We start from the raw sequence: 13,826 nt of genomic DNA on the forward strand, positions 1-13,826 counted from the left end.
CGCGCCCCAATCAAGCTACTCCCGTAACCCGTGCGCAGGACCGACGCGAAATATACCCGTCGCCCCCTTCCCTTCGCCCTCACAGATCGTTCCTTCACCCGCACGCACTCCCACCATGCTCTCCGGCGCACTTACACCCCTCGTCGTTCTGGCCTCACTCGCCGTGAGGGCGGCTGCGCACGGCGACACGAACGGGATGGACATGAGCATGGACGGCGGCATGGATCTCGCCGCGGGCAACATGCTCATGTGGTTCCACTTCACTCCCGGAGACATCCTCTGGTTCTACGGCTGGGTGCCGCGCAGCACAGGGGCAATGGTCGGCGCGTGCATCGGCCTCTTCCTGCTCGCGATGGTCGACCGCTGGATCTCTGCCGCCCGGGCAGTCATGGAGGCCCACTGGAGCAAGCGGTGCGTCCCCCACCCGCCCTCCTTTCCACGCCGCGAAAACAGACGGCCGCGCCGGTCTCTAGTGCGCAGATCGTGCAGGCCGACCGCGCCAACGCCCGCAGCAGCGACGGAGGCAAGCCCGCCGCGTTTGCACGGGTGCCGCCGTTCATCGCCACGAACGACCTCGCGCGCGGGGCGCTGCACGCCGTGCAGTCCGCGCTCCACTTTGCGATCATGCTCGCGCTCATGTGCGTGTCTGACCCGTTCCCCCTCCCCGCGTACCGTTTCCGCCGGACTAGGGCTGACGCGCAATGGCGGGCAGGAACTTCCAGCTCGCGTTCTTCATCTCCATCGTCGCCGGCCTTGGCGTCGGCGAGACACTGTGGGGGCGCTACGGCGGCCACGGCCACTAGGGTCCCGGCTGATGTCGTTCTCTGGTCCATGGACGGGGGATGTGCTGCTGTATGTGTATCGCCGCTCGTTGTTGTATGCCAGTCGGACTTGGGACTATTTATCAGACCGTCGTTTGTAAGCGGCCGTCGTCCAGCGCATGCGTCCGCCTGCGATATTGGTTTCCATAAACTGTCGATCTGCTTCGCATCGCCCCATGGCCGTCCTGTAGCCAACGTTTGTAGTCGCCAGCATGAAGGAAACCCGCTGCATATAGAAGATCCAGTCAGGTGTGCCAAATCCGTTTGTGTTTGCTGCGAGCGAACAAACGGGAAAATGAGTTTTTGACGAAATCCATGTCGTTGGGATCCGAGTCTGCGACCGCACTGACCTAGTCTATTTAGGGGCCAGTCCCGCTCTCCTGTGTTATCCCTCACGCTCTGTGGTCTGCCAGCTTCAGAGTGACCGAGAAGCTCTTCTGGGCTAGTATAGAGATCGTTCAACAGACGTACGGGTGAGTGCCTGTCCCACAGCGTGTTCGCGCAGCAGGGAGTCCGACGTCTCCTCAGCCTCGTCGTCTTCCTGTCCGGCGTCTCGTGTTCTCCCTCGTGCGCTTTTTCCCATTCACTGCCGTCCGATGTACCAAGTTCAACGCTCTCGTTATCGGATCGCGTACATTCATAAAAACTCTACATCGCATTCAGATACGTACTCCCGTAGCGCGTGGCACGCTCAAGACCCAAACGCGCTACGCCATCGCACCCTGCTGCTTCTCCGATGGCACCGTCTGCGCCGCGACGCGCGCCCGGATCGCCTCCTCGCCCGTCCCATCCGCACCGACCGCGATCTCCTTGTCCTCGATCGCGTTGTGCCGCGTGCCGAGGTAGAAGTCCTCCGTGAGCAGCCCCGCGACGATCGGCGGGACCGCGGTGACGAGCGCGGCGATGAACAGCGGCCGCATCGCGTCGTTGTACGCTGCAGAACCAATCGAGCGCCGCGTCAGCGCGCGCGCCGTACACACGAGTCGGGCGGACGGACCTTGGACGACGAGCGCGTGCTCCGGGACGTCGCGCGCGACGAGCACGCTCCCGAAGATCGCCGCGCGCTCCGCGTCGGTGTAGACGTCCCCGAGGAGGCGCGCGAGGCCGCGCGGGACCGCCGCGTTCCACACCGCGGCGGCGACCGCGGAGCCGACGGAGCCGCCGATGCTCGAGCAGAGGCCGAGGAGGGCGGAGGCGAGCGCCATGTCCTGGTGCGGGACCGAGGCCTGCACGGCGACGCTGGAGCCGACGATCTGGAAGGAGCCGCCGACGGAGATGACGAAGGAGGCGAGGACGAGCACGGCGGTGGATGGGTTCTGGATCGCGTAGAGGTGGAGGCCTTGGCCGCTGTTGGTTGAGTGTCAGAGGGAAGAAGGAGAGCGGCGCGAGAGGCGAGGACCGAGGGGAGGGCATGCTTACACGACACGGAGGCAGAGGCCGAAGACTTGGAGGTACTTGTAGCGGTGGGTGTAGCGCTGAAGAACACCGACGACGATGCAGAAGGCGGCGCCAGAAACCGTCTGCGTGTAGCTCCAGTACGTGTACTTTGATAGCTGTGACGATAAGTTAGCGAACGTGTTGCGCGTGTGAGCGGTTGGAGATACTAACCGACCAGTCGTTCTTGATCACGTAGACCCATGAGGCAAGGTACGTGAGCGAGAGGTAGCTTGAAAGGAAGTAGACAGAGTCCATGAACACGCAGCACATCATCGTGCGGTTCCAGATGCGGCGGGGCATGATCGGGTGCGGGGCGAACTTCCACTCCCAGATCACCGTGGAGATCAGAAGAATGCCCGCGACGACAAACATGGCGATGAGCGATGCTAATCGACGGTCAGACACGTCGCCGCAAAAAGAGTGCAGGAAGTTGTCAGACTCACGGTTTCGGAAGCCATCCTTCGCGATCGTTGAGAGCGTGAAGGGGAGTAGGAGCATCGCGAACGAGAAGCCGATGAGAAGCAGACCGAGGGCGTCGATGGTGTTCCAGCTCGCGATGAATTTGCGAGCAAGAGACTGGCCTGAGTTTGCTTGGATGACCCCGGGCTGCTTCTGACCGGAAGCAGTGACAGATAGTGCTGCATTATAATGTGGTGACACGTCACGTACTAATCGAAGTACGCGTAGGAGTGGATGTGCACGCACCTCCCAGCGTCTTTGCTTTCCGCTCGCCCCAGAAGAGAAGCAGTAAGGCGGGTGTCAAAGTGACGGGAACGAGGATCGCGAACATCCCGAACTGAGACCTCATGTGAGCGGCAGAAGAAGGTGCGTAGGCATCGAAGCACTCAAGTACTCACCCCCCAGCGCCAGCCGTTCGCCGTGTTTGCAGATATCCCGGTGGTGATGAAGGTCGAGACCCAGGTGTTGATGAGCAACGGGGCAGCGCTAGTGGTCGCGTACGCGAAGCCGCGCCACTGGAGCGACGTCATGTCGGAGACGATGATCCCTGCGATGAAGTCGAGTCCGGTGCTGCCGAGGGTGTAAATGATCTCGCCACCGGCAACGGCGTCGACCGTGTTGGAAGCGGCGACGATGATGTAGCCGAGAGTGAAGAGCACGAGGGCGACCAAGAGGGCGACGGGGCGGGAGGCTAGATCTGCTAGCTGCGGCTGGTTAGAGACGTGGAGGGACGGAAGAGAGACGGACACACCTTGGCCAGGAACGGGGTTGACAGACCGCTGACAAGGAGAGTTGCGACCGAGATGGTGCCGAGGATGGTGTGCTCGGAGAATGAGGAAGTAGCATACTGAACATATGTGCTAGTCGTCCCGTTGGCGAGGGAATAGACGTATCTCATCAGACAAAGGGACCTGGAAGGTGTTAGTAAAACAATCGGACAGACGAGAGCTATACTGACGCCCAGAGGAGCCGGAACTTCCATCCTCGGCCAAAGACGAGAACTAGATGTCGAGTGAGGATGGGGTGGGTACTGAGAAGGAAGGGAGAACATACTCGTCGCCTCCACCTTGGTCACACCCTGATCCTGCTCCACGCCCACGGAGTCTTTCCGAGTGTGAGATGTCGGGCTGGCTTTCTCCGAGTCAGGCAGTTCGCTGGTCTCCGAGCGGGGGCGACTGGCATGGTCGAGAGACGCGACGTTATCGAGACCGATCATGGTGCAAGGTAGCCCGGGAACTTGGGAAGTGCTTCTGGACACGGCGTTGGCAGGCGCAGTGCGCTGAGAGGTCTATATAGCCCGACATGGGGATGCGGCGAGAGAGCGTTAGCTGACACTGAGCAGCATACATACCTATTGCTTCCACCAGAGCAGCGCCATCTTCCGGGCCGTGGTGCAGCATGCGGGCGGAAGAGAGTTTGGGCAGTCGGACTTGCGCGGCGCGCTTCAGGCACTGTTTGTCGCACGCAAACAGAGCCGAAAAACTTTTCCCTCTCTGGCACAGGCGGCGGCCGGGTGCAAGCCGGGCGGGTGCCCGCGTCGTAGTTGGTCATGCGAAGATAACGTTGATAACTCTGAGATGCTGGGCCGAGTCCCCAGTGCCCTCAGCTCACGCGACACGAGATGGCATGTGTGCAGCTCTGTACACTCGTCCGAGCGTCGACGTTGCGGAGCACACCTCCCGGGAAGTGCATCCACAGGTGGCTGCGACCGTCAGGGGTTCGCTCTGCCGCGAAAAATGTTTTCTCATCACGGGCCAGATGCTTGGCGCCCTAGCGTACTCTAGCCAACCCCGCAACCGAGCGCATCTTCGGACTGCAGCAACGGCAGAGATCGGACGGCGGCCAGAGCGGGCTGGCGATTGCTAGCGATCTTGGAAGCTTAAGCCCTTGCACGGATACATAACACGGCCAGCGTTCTCCTCATCCCTACGGCTTCCTCTGCTCGCCCCCGACAGCCTCGACCTCCTTCCCTCAGCGCATCATGGCCGACCAGTCCTCGACCTTCACATGGCTCTCTGTTCATTCCATCGACAGCTGCACGCAAGAGACCATCGGGTGGAACTACACCGGGCCCGACCGCGTCATCGACATCCACCTCTCCGCCGCCAACGCCTCCGCTGACGCGCCCACTGACCAAGGCACCACCATCGCGACCGGAGTCGACGCCCTCCAAGGCCGCTGGACATGGGCCTCGGCGAACGTCTCCGAGGGCCGCTACTTTTTCTTCATCGACGAGGACTTCTACACCCGCTCCCCCTTCTTCAACGTTGCCGCCGGTATCCTCTCCTCCTGCATCCTCACCTCCGCCCCCGCGTCCAGCACCATCGCCCCCGTGAGCGCCTCGAAGCCCTCCAGCATCCTCCTCCCCGACGTGAGCGCCGCGGACCCCTCCAACATGCCCCTCCCCGACGTGAGCGTGTCCAGCCCGTCCAGCGAGCCGCGTCCCGTCACAGGCTCTGCCGCCTCCTCCTCCTCCTCCCGGCGCATCGGGGCCATCGCGGGAGGCGCCGTCTCCGCGGGGCTCGTATTCGCGCTGTGCCTCCTCCTCCTCGTCCGCGTCGCGAACCGCCGCCGCCGCCGCGCGGAGCTGCGCGCGTGGCGCGTGCTCGACGACGGCAAGCAGCGCGCGCGCGGCCACGCGAAGCGCTCCTCGATCGCGAAGCCGCCGCTCCCGGCGTGGGACGCCTCCGCGCCCCGCATGGCGCAGATGCCCGCGGAGCCCCCGAGCGCGTACGGCTGGGCGCCGACCGGTGTGCGCTCACCGTTCGCGGACGCGCCGCCCTCGCCGGTGGACGGTGGGGCGTCGCGCGTGTGAGGCGGCGGCGGCGGCGTGCGTGTGCGAGGACGTTACGTGTGTGCGTCGCCTGACTCGGCTCTTCTTGGGCGTCTTGATGCATTCGTCGCTGCGAGGAGGGTGAATGTGTTGTGGGGAATGTATACGACTTCTTACGTACGGTTTTCTTGTAACGCGAACTGGGGAAAGCAGATGTTGCTTGACTAGCATGAATGTACGACAAGTTGATCCGCGCTTCATGACACGGTGTGCAGCACAACTTGCTTCGCGTGGGGGCACGGGGTAACGATGAAGACCTGGTTACCACCCAAGAACCGAAGATACGCCCCGATGGACGTGCACGAGGTAGTCCGAGGGCGGGACGTACTGAGTCATGCGTCCGACATTCGTCCTATGTGCACACATACCGCGTGCTGCATATAGAACTCTGCACCACACTCCCACTGGCCACGACGCTGCGGCGTTTACGTCGCAGGCTGTTGGAAGACGAGCGGCTGGTGCAGGGCTGAGACAAAAACTTTTTCGTCCCAGGCCAATACAACCCTCGCCGCGCTCGCCGTCAAGCGCTCCTCTGTGCTCGCTGGGAGAGGCAACGGCATATATACCGACTCCACCCCACCCTTCAGCCAGAGCCGTGCAGCTCCACTCTTCACTGCCAACGCTTCGAGCATGGAGACAACGATGGGAATGTCAATGAACACGTCCTCCATGATGTCCAGCGCCGCGACCCCCGCCGCCTCTTCCTCCATGGACATGGCCATGGACACGGGCTCCTGCCAGCTCTCTGTGCGTCCCGCTTCCCTACTGCCGCGCCGCCCTGCCAGCTGACCGCGCCCCCAACTTGCGCACCGCCGCGCCGCAGATGCTGTGGAACTGGACGACGATCGACAGCTGCTTCCTCTCGAGCTCCTGGCGGGTCACCTCGCCCGGCGCGTTCGCGGGCTCCTGCCTCGCCGTCCTCGTCCTCGTCCTCGCGCTCGAGCTCGTCCGCCGCACGCAGCGCGCGTACGACGCGCGCCTGCGCGGCACGCCTAACCAGCCCACCGCCGCGCAGCACCTCGTCCGCGCGCTGCTGCACACGTGACACCGCCCAGCTCGCGGGCGCGTACATCGTCATGCTCCTCGCGATGTCGCTCAACGGTGCGTATGGTCTTAGGCGCGGGCCCGACCCTCGTTCGACGCTCACCGCGCCGCAGGGTACATCATCCTCTGCATCGTCGTCGGGGGCTTCCTCGGCGCGGCGCTCTTCCAGCGCGACACCTACGTAGGCGGCCGGTGAGCGCTCTCTCTCTCTTCCTGCACCCGACGGCCTGTGCTCTGACGCGCGGCTCGTGTACCCAGCACTCCTCCGAAGGTGCGCGACGAATGCTGGGAGTGAGAGTCATAACGGGGATCGGATTCTGTATTTTTACGTGTCAGATTGTCTTCTGGATACGGGCTCGTGCACGCCGCCGCTTCTGCTTAAGATCTTTCTCCCTTGCGGGCTGATGGACGCGACTCGTGCGGTGGTCGTGGAAGGCAGGTCCTAGATAGCTCACACCATTCTGGGCGGTCACCGGCTGGCAGGAGCAGAAAGAGCGGGCGTGCGGACGCGCCATGACTTTGAAGTGGGCCATGATTTGAGCGTAAATACTGATACAGTGCTCACCGACGCGACGAGGGACCACCAGAAGTACACATGAGGTGACCGACTTCGTGACCGAGCAGAGTGATATCGCGGAGCGAGCAGACACGGGCGAACGTCGCACACCGTGTGATTAGGCCGCCGAGAGGCCACCTGTAGCAACAGCAACCTTGATCGAAGACGATCCCAGAAGTTCCGAGCACGTTAGCCCAGCGGAGGTCGCCTCATCCGAACTATAAACTCACCGATGCCCCTGTCACCAGGTACGTACGGTTCCCGAGCACGGAGGTCCATGGGAAGCGTTCACCGAGTCAGGACGATTGGAGGTGTCGGGTCGCCGCCGCTAAGTCACGGAGTGGATTTGATAATCGGGGAGCGCGGCGGCGAGCCAGCCGGGCATCGTCGTAGGGGCACCGTCGAGGCCGACGGCAACGGGCAGCCGGGTGATGCTGACGAGCAACGGTCAGGTAAGCATGGCAGACCGCCGGGAGAGGACTTGAGGGCGTAGCGCGGACCAACAAGGGCGATGGGTGGAGGTCGAACGTGGACGTGGGGAGGACGGCGAGCACCGACGACAGCAGGGATATCCTACGAGAAGAGATAAACGGATGTAAATGGAGGCCCAAGACGGAAGCATTGTTAGTTGGTGTCGGAGGACTTCCTCCCACCCAACGACTCGCATACCTGTTGTGAGTAGTGGATCTATCCTGGAGTGCGGGCGACGCACGGTCGAGCTTCAGGAGAAGACCTCACACTCGACATCTTGACGGCTGGCTGAGAGGAAAGGAGCTGACGGGGCGGGCAGTGGGGCAGGGATGAGGGGACGAAGGAGGTGGGGGTTGGGTAGCATGAGCCAATTCTGCGACCGAGAGGCATTTCGCCCTGGAAGCGGAGATGGCGGAGAATGAGGATGGGCGGTCGAGGCTGGGTCGGAGCTTGAAGATAGGTGGCGTGGGTTAAAACTCATAAATCCGAGGTGGTCCCGCCACGTAGCGCCCTTCGAATCGCCCTTGCGACTCGACTTTTCGCTGACCGTTTTGAGGTAGCCTGGCTACGGCACGCTGAAAAGGAAATAGAGGGAAATAGAGCGGGAATCGGGCGCCCACGGAGCGCGACACTGAGATTTTCGACGATTGGCTGGCTACATTTGGGCTACATGTGTGCATACAAACAGACGAAAGCGGTGGTGGGCATTTTAAAACAACTTCGAGTCGCGCCTGAAGGCCTGACGGACGATCGGGGGTGTGAGAGCCTCGCCTACTCACCTGGAAGCAGCACGGAAAGGGTTGAGCTAGCACGAAGCCGCTCCTTCTGGATCCTACTCGTACCGCCCGGCGAGAGGGACTGGAAGCCCCACGCGTGTCATTGACTCCTCGGAAGCACCATAAAGGGTTTATATCCCGGGTTGTGTGCCACGGTGAGGCATAGCAGCCCTCTCGCACATGTGCCGTGAGGCCCGAGAGGAGGTTAGACCGTGACGCTGATGGCCGCCGGGACAGGCGTGACGCCGTGCTCAGCGCTCAGCACTCCGGGGACTAGTGGCACTGGTTGCGCTCTCCCATCCCCTGCTCTCTATGGCACTTTGCCCACCGTGGTCTCCGCCCCCTCCACTTCAACCCACTCACAGCTTTCACCGAACTTCTGACCCTCTGCAAGCGTGGCCCCTTCAACCGTAGCAGCGCCGTCCTCCTTTTTCGAGCTTTTCTCGAGATCGCTGGAGGACCCTTTCGAGCGAATATAACGACTTTAAAACGATGGTGTGTCCTTCCCTCCGCTTCATCGCCCCCTGCCGTTCAAGACCAACGCATCCAAAGGTCATTGTTAACGACAAGAAGTTTGCCTGGTGAGTCTTCATTGCTTCCCACGCGCTATACCAGCACCCTCATCAGCTGGGATAGCGAGGCGTGCATCAAGGGCCACCGCTCCTCCGGCTGCAAACACACCGAGCGCCCCCTTTACGAGGTCAAGAAAAAGGGCCGGCCGATATCCCAGTGCGACCACTGTCGCGAGCTGCGCAAGACCAAACGGAAGCATGACAAATGCAACTGTGTCTCTGCCACTCACCCTCCTCCGTCGAACCCGCCGCTCGCGCCTGCCCCCACGGGTTCAAAGCCTAAAGGTGTGTGCTTTTATCCAACGCCAAGCACCCACTCCCCTATTGACCGTCCCGCGAATCTCTAGTTCCACGCTTCAAACCCATTGCTCCCGCCCTGCCAAACGGCCTCAGAGACATCCTCCCTAAGCCCTCCAACTCCAAGCATGGATGCCGCTGTAAGGTCGATGACGCTTCGGGCTGTACTTGTGGCGACAAGACGGGCCCGTCCAAGGCGGCTCCACCGAACAGCTCGAGCGGCCTGGACGCCCTTGCGCAAGCGGCCATGTTCTGCGAAGGCGAATCACGTCTCCCGGAGAATCCTCCAGCCTCCACCGAGATCGAACATCCTGAGACCGTTACCGACGAGGACCCTGCCCCGCGCAAACGCTGCTGCTCCGGCTCCGGCTCCGGCTCCGCCAGCTCCCGCCCCCCATCACCGAAGCCCAAACGGCCCCGGGGGACGTCGGTATACGAGCTCCTCTCCCCTCCGTACGGAGGCCCCGCCGCTACCGCGCGCTCATCGATCGATGTGCCCCCGCCAGCTTTCCCTCCCGTCGCCGCCTACCGCCCCGTGACATCCACGTCCGACGCATGCTGCTGTGGCATGCAGTGCGCCTGCCCCGGCTGCGAGGTCCACCGCGGCACGGAGCACGCGTCCAAGGACCACAAGGACTGCACCGCGGGCGAGTGCGCGACGTGCGTCGACAACGACGCCGGCGCCGGCGCGCTCCCCGCCCGCACCCTCGCGTACAGCCAGGGGAACGCCACGGCCCCGCCGTCTGCGCCGGGCTCGAGCGTCGGCGCGTCGGCGTACATCGACGCCTTCTTCGCGGCGGCGGCCGCGCTTCCCGCCCCACCTCCCGGCCGCCGCGGCCTGCTCGCGCTCGACCCGACGGACGTGCGGGTGTACCCGCGGGAGGTGCTCGCGGCGGGCGCGGAGACGCGGTCGCTGTTCGGGCTCGTGGACGTGCCGAAACTGCGGTGCAGCTGCCCGGGCGGGTGTGGATGCCCCGAGGGGCGGTGCGAGTGCGGGGACTCGTGCGGGGGATGCGCTCCTGTCCAGGAGGCGGAAGGCGGCGAAAGGGAGGTTGCTGATCGGCGGGAGACGGAGGCGAGGACGGATGGAGAGGTGAGACGGGGTGGGTGTTGTGGATGACCGTGATGTGGTTTCCTGTTCTCTTTTATCTGCTCGAGTCGGGGTCGTGTGTACGCTGCTGTCGCTTCCGTGGGTCATGACTATCTATGCTGTCCTTTGATTTACATGTTATGGGTAGTTTCTACCACCACGATACACCTCCTGTCCAAACCATGTGTCTTGCACTGTACAAACACTATCCGTCAAAGCATCTCAATTTTTTTCGTAACGAATTTATACGCGTGCTATCTCGAATTCCCGTCCCAAACCACGACCACCTTCACCCCCTCGCCCAGGTGCCCGCCCAACGTCCCGATGGTCTTCTCACCCCCCAACGTCACCTGCGTTGCCGCACCGCACTCCCGGAGGCACCTCTACCACGCCTCCTTTTCCCGCTTCTCAACAGTGCTCAACCCGCACATTCTCCATCCAATCCCCATGGACTCCGGCTCTGGTTACATTTATTGCTCGCGGCTCGGGGACGAAAAAAAAAACAGAGAAGAAACGCACCTGCGTCTCGGCAGCAAGGGTGGACGGCGGCCACCCGCGCTCCTTGGTGCAGTGGACCCGACCGTGCGCCCTGGAGGTTGCAGACTGCGTCCGCGACGACGGCGTCGTCTGCCCTCCGACCCGCCCCAAACGACTCTACTGGCGCCCGTCGAACGCGAACACCCCTCCCCCCAGTGTCCTTTTCGCGCGGACCTGGTATCGCAGCGCTCCTCGCTCCAGAGTCCAGGCTGTGCACGCGGGGCTGCGAGGGCGGGCGCGGCGGTTGACCTTGAAGCTTGAAAGCTTGAAGGCTGACAGGGGACTGGTTGTTGCCTAGTGCACCAGAACGGTACCCAACGCCCGGTCGGACGACAGAAGCCGGAATATCGAGACGAAGAGGTGCGCCATAGTCGTCGTAAGATGTACAGGAAGGCGAGAGCAGCAGTGGAGGTCGATTAAACGCGGTACCGGCGGACAAGCGCTTCAGCCGCAGACGCGGCAGATGCCGTTTGACTGGGGAGCTGGGCTGACACCGAAAAGTTTTTCGGCTTTATTTGCGTGTGACAAACAGTGCCTGACGCGCGACCAGGGTCATCCCGGCAGCGCAAGTCCTGCACAAGCCCTCTCCTCCGCGAGCCCACCCGCGTGGTCGGGCCAGCATAGGCCAGCATATTCATGGTTTTCAAGATTGCACTGCTCACGCCGCCGGCCGTAACAGGTATGCATGCTGCGCATCAACTAACGCTGTCTAGTAGTATTGCCGTGTCGGGTGCGCCCCGCACTGCGCCTGCAGACGTCGTGTCCACAAGCACTCCCCAAGTGCCCAGGTTACCTTGCACCAAGATCGGTCTTACAAACGGCCGGGTACTCAGCCATGTCAGTCCTCCCCACTCGGAAACTAGTGCCCTGCCTGACTCTGAGAAAGACAGCCCGACATCCCACACTCAGCAGCACTCTGTTAACTGACGTGACGAAGGTGGAGGGACCTAGTATATTCTCCCTTCTTTCTCAGTGACAACCCCATGCTCACTCGACCTCTAGTTCTCGTTCTCATGTTCGGCCAACTTGGATGTAGGCTCTGCCAGGCTCCTCTGGGCGTCAGCATAGCTCTCGTTTGTCCAATTGTTCCGCTTTACTAAGCTGAGTCCGGTGAGGACAAATACCACCTGCTAGCAATCATCCCTTTCTAATCCGAACTTTTAGTTTTGGCTTCTTCAAGGTCAAGAGATGCTCCAGACGATGTCCACGCACTCTATTCGCCGTGGACGCCCGGCCCACTCGTGCCCTCACGGCCCATTCCCGAAACTAGCGCATACATTTATCTACATTTCGATGTGGTCTCTGTACGTGCGCAGGGCGTTTTCGACGAGCACCGCACCGCGCGCGTACACAATTGCGTGCTATGCCGGCCCTCTCCGGGGATAGACTCGGGCTGATCAATAGATGGCGATGCTTTTCGCGATGATCTTCTCTAAGAACCAGTGGGATGGAAATAGAAGGTCAATCGTCGTCTCTCAAGCATACGTGCAAATCCATAGTCTACGGAGGCAAGTGTTGGTATGTCGTCTTCATATGCTGTTCAATGCGCTCATCTCGGACTAATGTTTGATATAGGTCATGAAATGACACCTCGGCTCGTTTTGATACACAAGTACGGACTACTTCCTTGCCTGGCAACAGTCGAACTGCACAGGCTGACACGGCCCCATTGACCCCTCGGGTCGCCGATCGGCTCTCTAAGCTGGCTTAGCCGTACGGATCTCCTCGGGTGGAGATTCATTCAGTCGATGTGAAAATCTGCCACCGCGACAGAGCTGCAAGCCGAGGGGTATCGTGGACGACTCGTCGTCTGCGTCCATGTCGAACCACTATCCTTCCCAGTACATAAGGCAGAGCGGGCGTGTCCATGTGGCCAGTATACCAACGATGGCGACGAACAACGCAGGTGCGTCTCGGCCTTTCGCCTACCGCCACGGAGCATAGACTCATGCCCAAGTTACCCCGCAGCCCCGGCCAAGCTCGCGGTCCTCATCTTCCCCGGCTTCGAGCCCCTCGACGTCTTCGGCCCCGTCGAGATCTTCCAGACGCTCTCTACCAAGCAGCTCCTCACCCTCTCCTGGATCTCCGCCTCGACCCTCCCCGCGCTCGACCCCGTGAGCTCGCTCATCCCAGACGACGTCACGCTCTCCGGAAAGAAGCACACCGTCGCGGTGACCGTCGTCCCCACGCACACGCTCGCCGCCCCGCCCGACGACATCGACGTCCTCCTCGTCCCCGGGGGCCTCGGCGTGTGGTCGCGCGGGACCGAGCCCGCGGTCGACTACCTCCGCGCGACGTTCCCGAAGCTCAAGTACGTGCTGAGCGTGTGCAACGGGGCGGAGCTCCTCGCGCGCGCGCGCGTCCTCGACGGCCGGCGCGCGACGACGAACAAGGCGCTCTGGACGCGCGTCACGACGACGCACGCGGCGGGCGGGATCAGGTGGGAGAAGATGCCGCGCTGGGTCGCGGACGGGAACGTGTGGACGTCGGGCGGGGTGAGCGCGGGGACGGACATGGCGCTCGGGTGGGTCGCGCACGTGTGGGACGAGGAGCTCGCGCGGAAGATCGCGAACGTGGTGGAGTACGAGTGGCGGAACGACCCGAACTTCGACGTGTTTGCGTACGTGTGGTAGACGAGGGAGGGTTAAGGCGCGCATGTGAGAAATATTCAAATTGCAGGCCATCGTTTCACTGTAGGGCAAGAGGCCTGACATACTCCGACTGTCCACCTGGCGTCTCTATCGCGATATGCGCCCTCCTGGCCTGTGTGAGCGCGCCGGCGGGCTTGGAGGATGGTATGAGAGGCGCAAAACACGGTTGGGACAATCCGGATTGGATTTGCATGGTATCGCTTTACACGCACGGCCTGAGGTGTACGGATGCCGTGTACTACTAGTACTGCGCCCGACATACGACACGTTTCGATGGATGTC

The 13,826-nt window shown here is 62.2% G+C and overlaps 6 protein-coding genes across 6 annotated transcripts; 5 read left to right on the forward strand and 1 right to left on the reverse strand.

Moving 5' to 3' along the window:
- Positions 1 to 115: 115 nt before the first annotated feature.
- BXZ73DRAFT_102895 (CTR copper uptake transporter) lies at positions 116 to 803 on the forward strand (the record flags this gene model as incomplete). Its single annotated transcript, XM_048015398.1, has 3 exons — positions 116 to 411; positions 474 to 638; positions 713 to 803. The coding sequence occupies 3 exons, from the start codon at positions 116 to 118 to the stop codon at positions 801 to 803; spliced, it is 552 nt and encodes a 183-aa protein (XP_047876403.1).
- Positions 804 to 1,528: 725 nt separating this feature from the next.
- BXZ73DRAFT_102896 (uncharacterized protein) lies at positions 1,529 to 3,933 on the reverse strand (the record flags this gene model as incomplete). Its single annotated transcript, XM_048015399.1, has 10 exons — positions 1,529 to 1,755; positions 1,819 to 2,168; positions 2,241 to 2,374; positions 2,430 to 2,644; positions 2,702 to 2,896; positions 2,964 to 3,054; positions 3,116 to 3,421; positions 3,469 to 3,628; positions 3,676 to 3,718; positions 3,771 to 3,933. The coding sequence occupies 10 exons, from the start codon at positions 3,931 to 3,933 to the stop codon at positions 1,529 to 1,531; spliced, it is 1,884 nt and encodes a 627-aa protein (XP_047876404.1).
- Positions 3,934 to 4,698: 765 nt separating this feature from the next.
- Positions 4,699 to 5,532, forward strand: BXZ73DRAFT_102897 (uncharacterized protein; the record flags this gene model as incomplete). Its single annotated transcript, XM_048015400.1, has 1 exon — positions 4,699 to 5,532. The coding sequence occupies one exon, from the start codon at positions 4,699 to 4,701 to the stop codon at positions 5,530 to 5,532; it is 834 nt and encodes a 277-aa protein (XP_047876405.1).
- Positions 5,533 to 6,222: 690 nt separating this feature from the next.
- On the forward strand, positions 6,223 to 6,889 carry BXZ73DRAFT_102898 (uncharacterized protein; the record flags this gene model as incomplete). The annotated part of the gene is made up of 5 exons (XM_048015401.1): positions 6,223 to 6,297; positions 6,374 to 6,516; positions 6,566 to 6,651; positions 6,708 to 6,786; positions 6,853 to 6,889. 5 exons carry the CDS (start codon positions 6,223 to 6,225, stop codon positions 6,887 to 6,889), a joined length of 420 nt encoding a protein of 139 aa, XP_047876406.1.
- Positions 6,890 to 8,889: 2,000 nt separating this feature from the next.
- On the forward strand, positions 8,890 to 11,961 carry BXZ73DRAFT_102900 (uncharacterized protein; the record flags this gene model as incomplete). Its single annotated transcript, XM_048015402.1, has 4 exons — positions 8,890 to 8,978; positions 9,034 to 9,254; positions 9,317 to 10,197; positions 11,896 to 11,961. 4 exons carry the CDS (start codon positions 8,890 to 8,892, stop codon positions 11,959 to 11,961), a joined length of 1,257 nt encoding a protein of 418 aa, XP_047876407.1.
- An 819-nt stretch (positions 11,962 to 12,780) lies between these two features.
- Positions 12,781 to 13,526, forward strand: BXZ73DRAFT_102901 (class I glutamine amidotransferase-like protein; the record flags this gene model as incomplete). The annotated part of the gene is made up of 2 exons (XM_048015403.1): positions 12,781 to 12,799; positions 12,862 to 13,526. 2 exons carry the CDS (start codon positions 12,781 to 12,783, stop codon positions 13,524 to 13,526), a joined length of 684 nt encoding a protein of 227 aa, XP_047876408.1.
- Between the last annotated feature and the right edge of the window lie 300 nt (positions 13,527 to 13,826).

The sequence above is a fragment of the Epithele typhae genome (genome assembly GCF_022376455.1).
Source record: "Epithele typhae strain CBS 203.58 chromosome Unknown BXZ73scaffold_35, whole genome shotgun sequence".
Lineage (NCBI taxonomy): Eukaryota > Fungi > Basidiomycota > Agaricomycetes > Polyporales > Epitheliaceae > Epithele > Epithele typhae.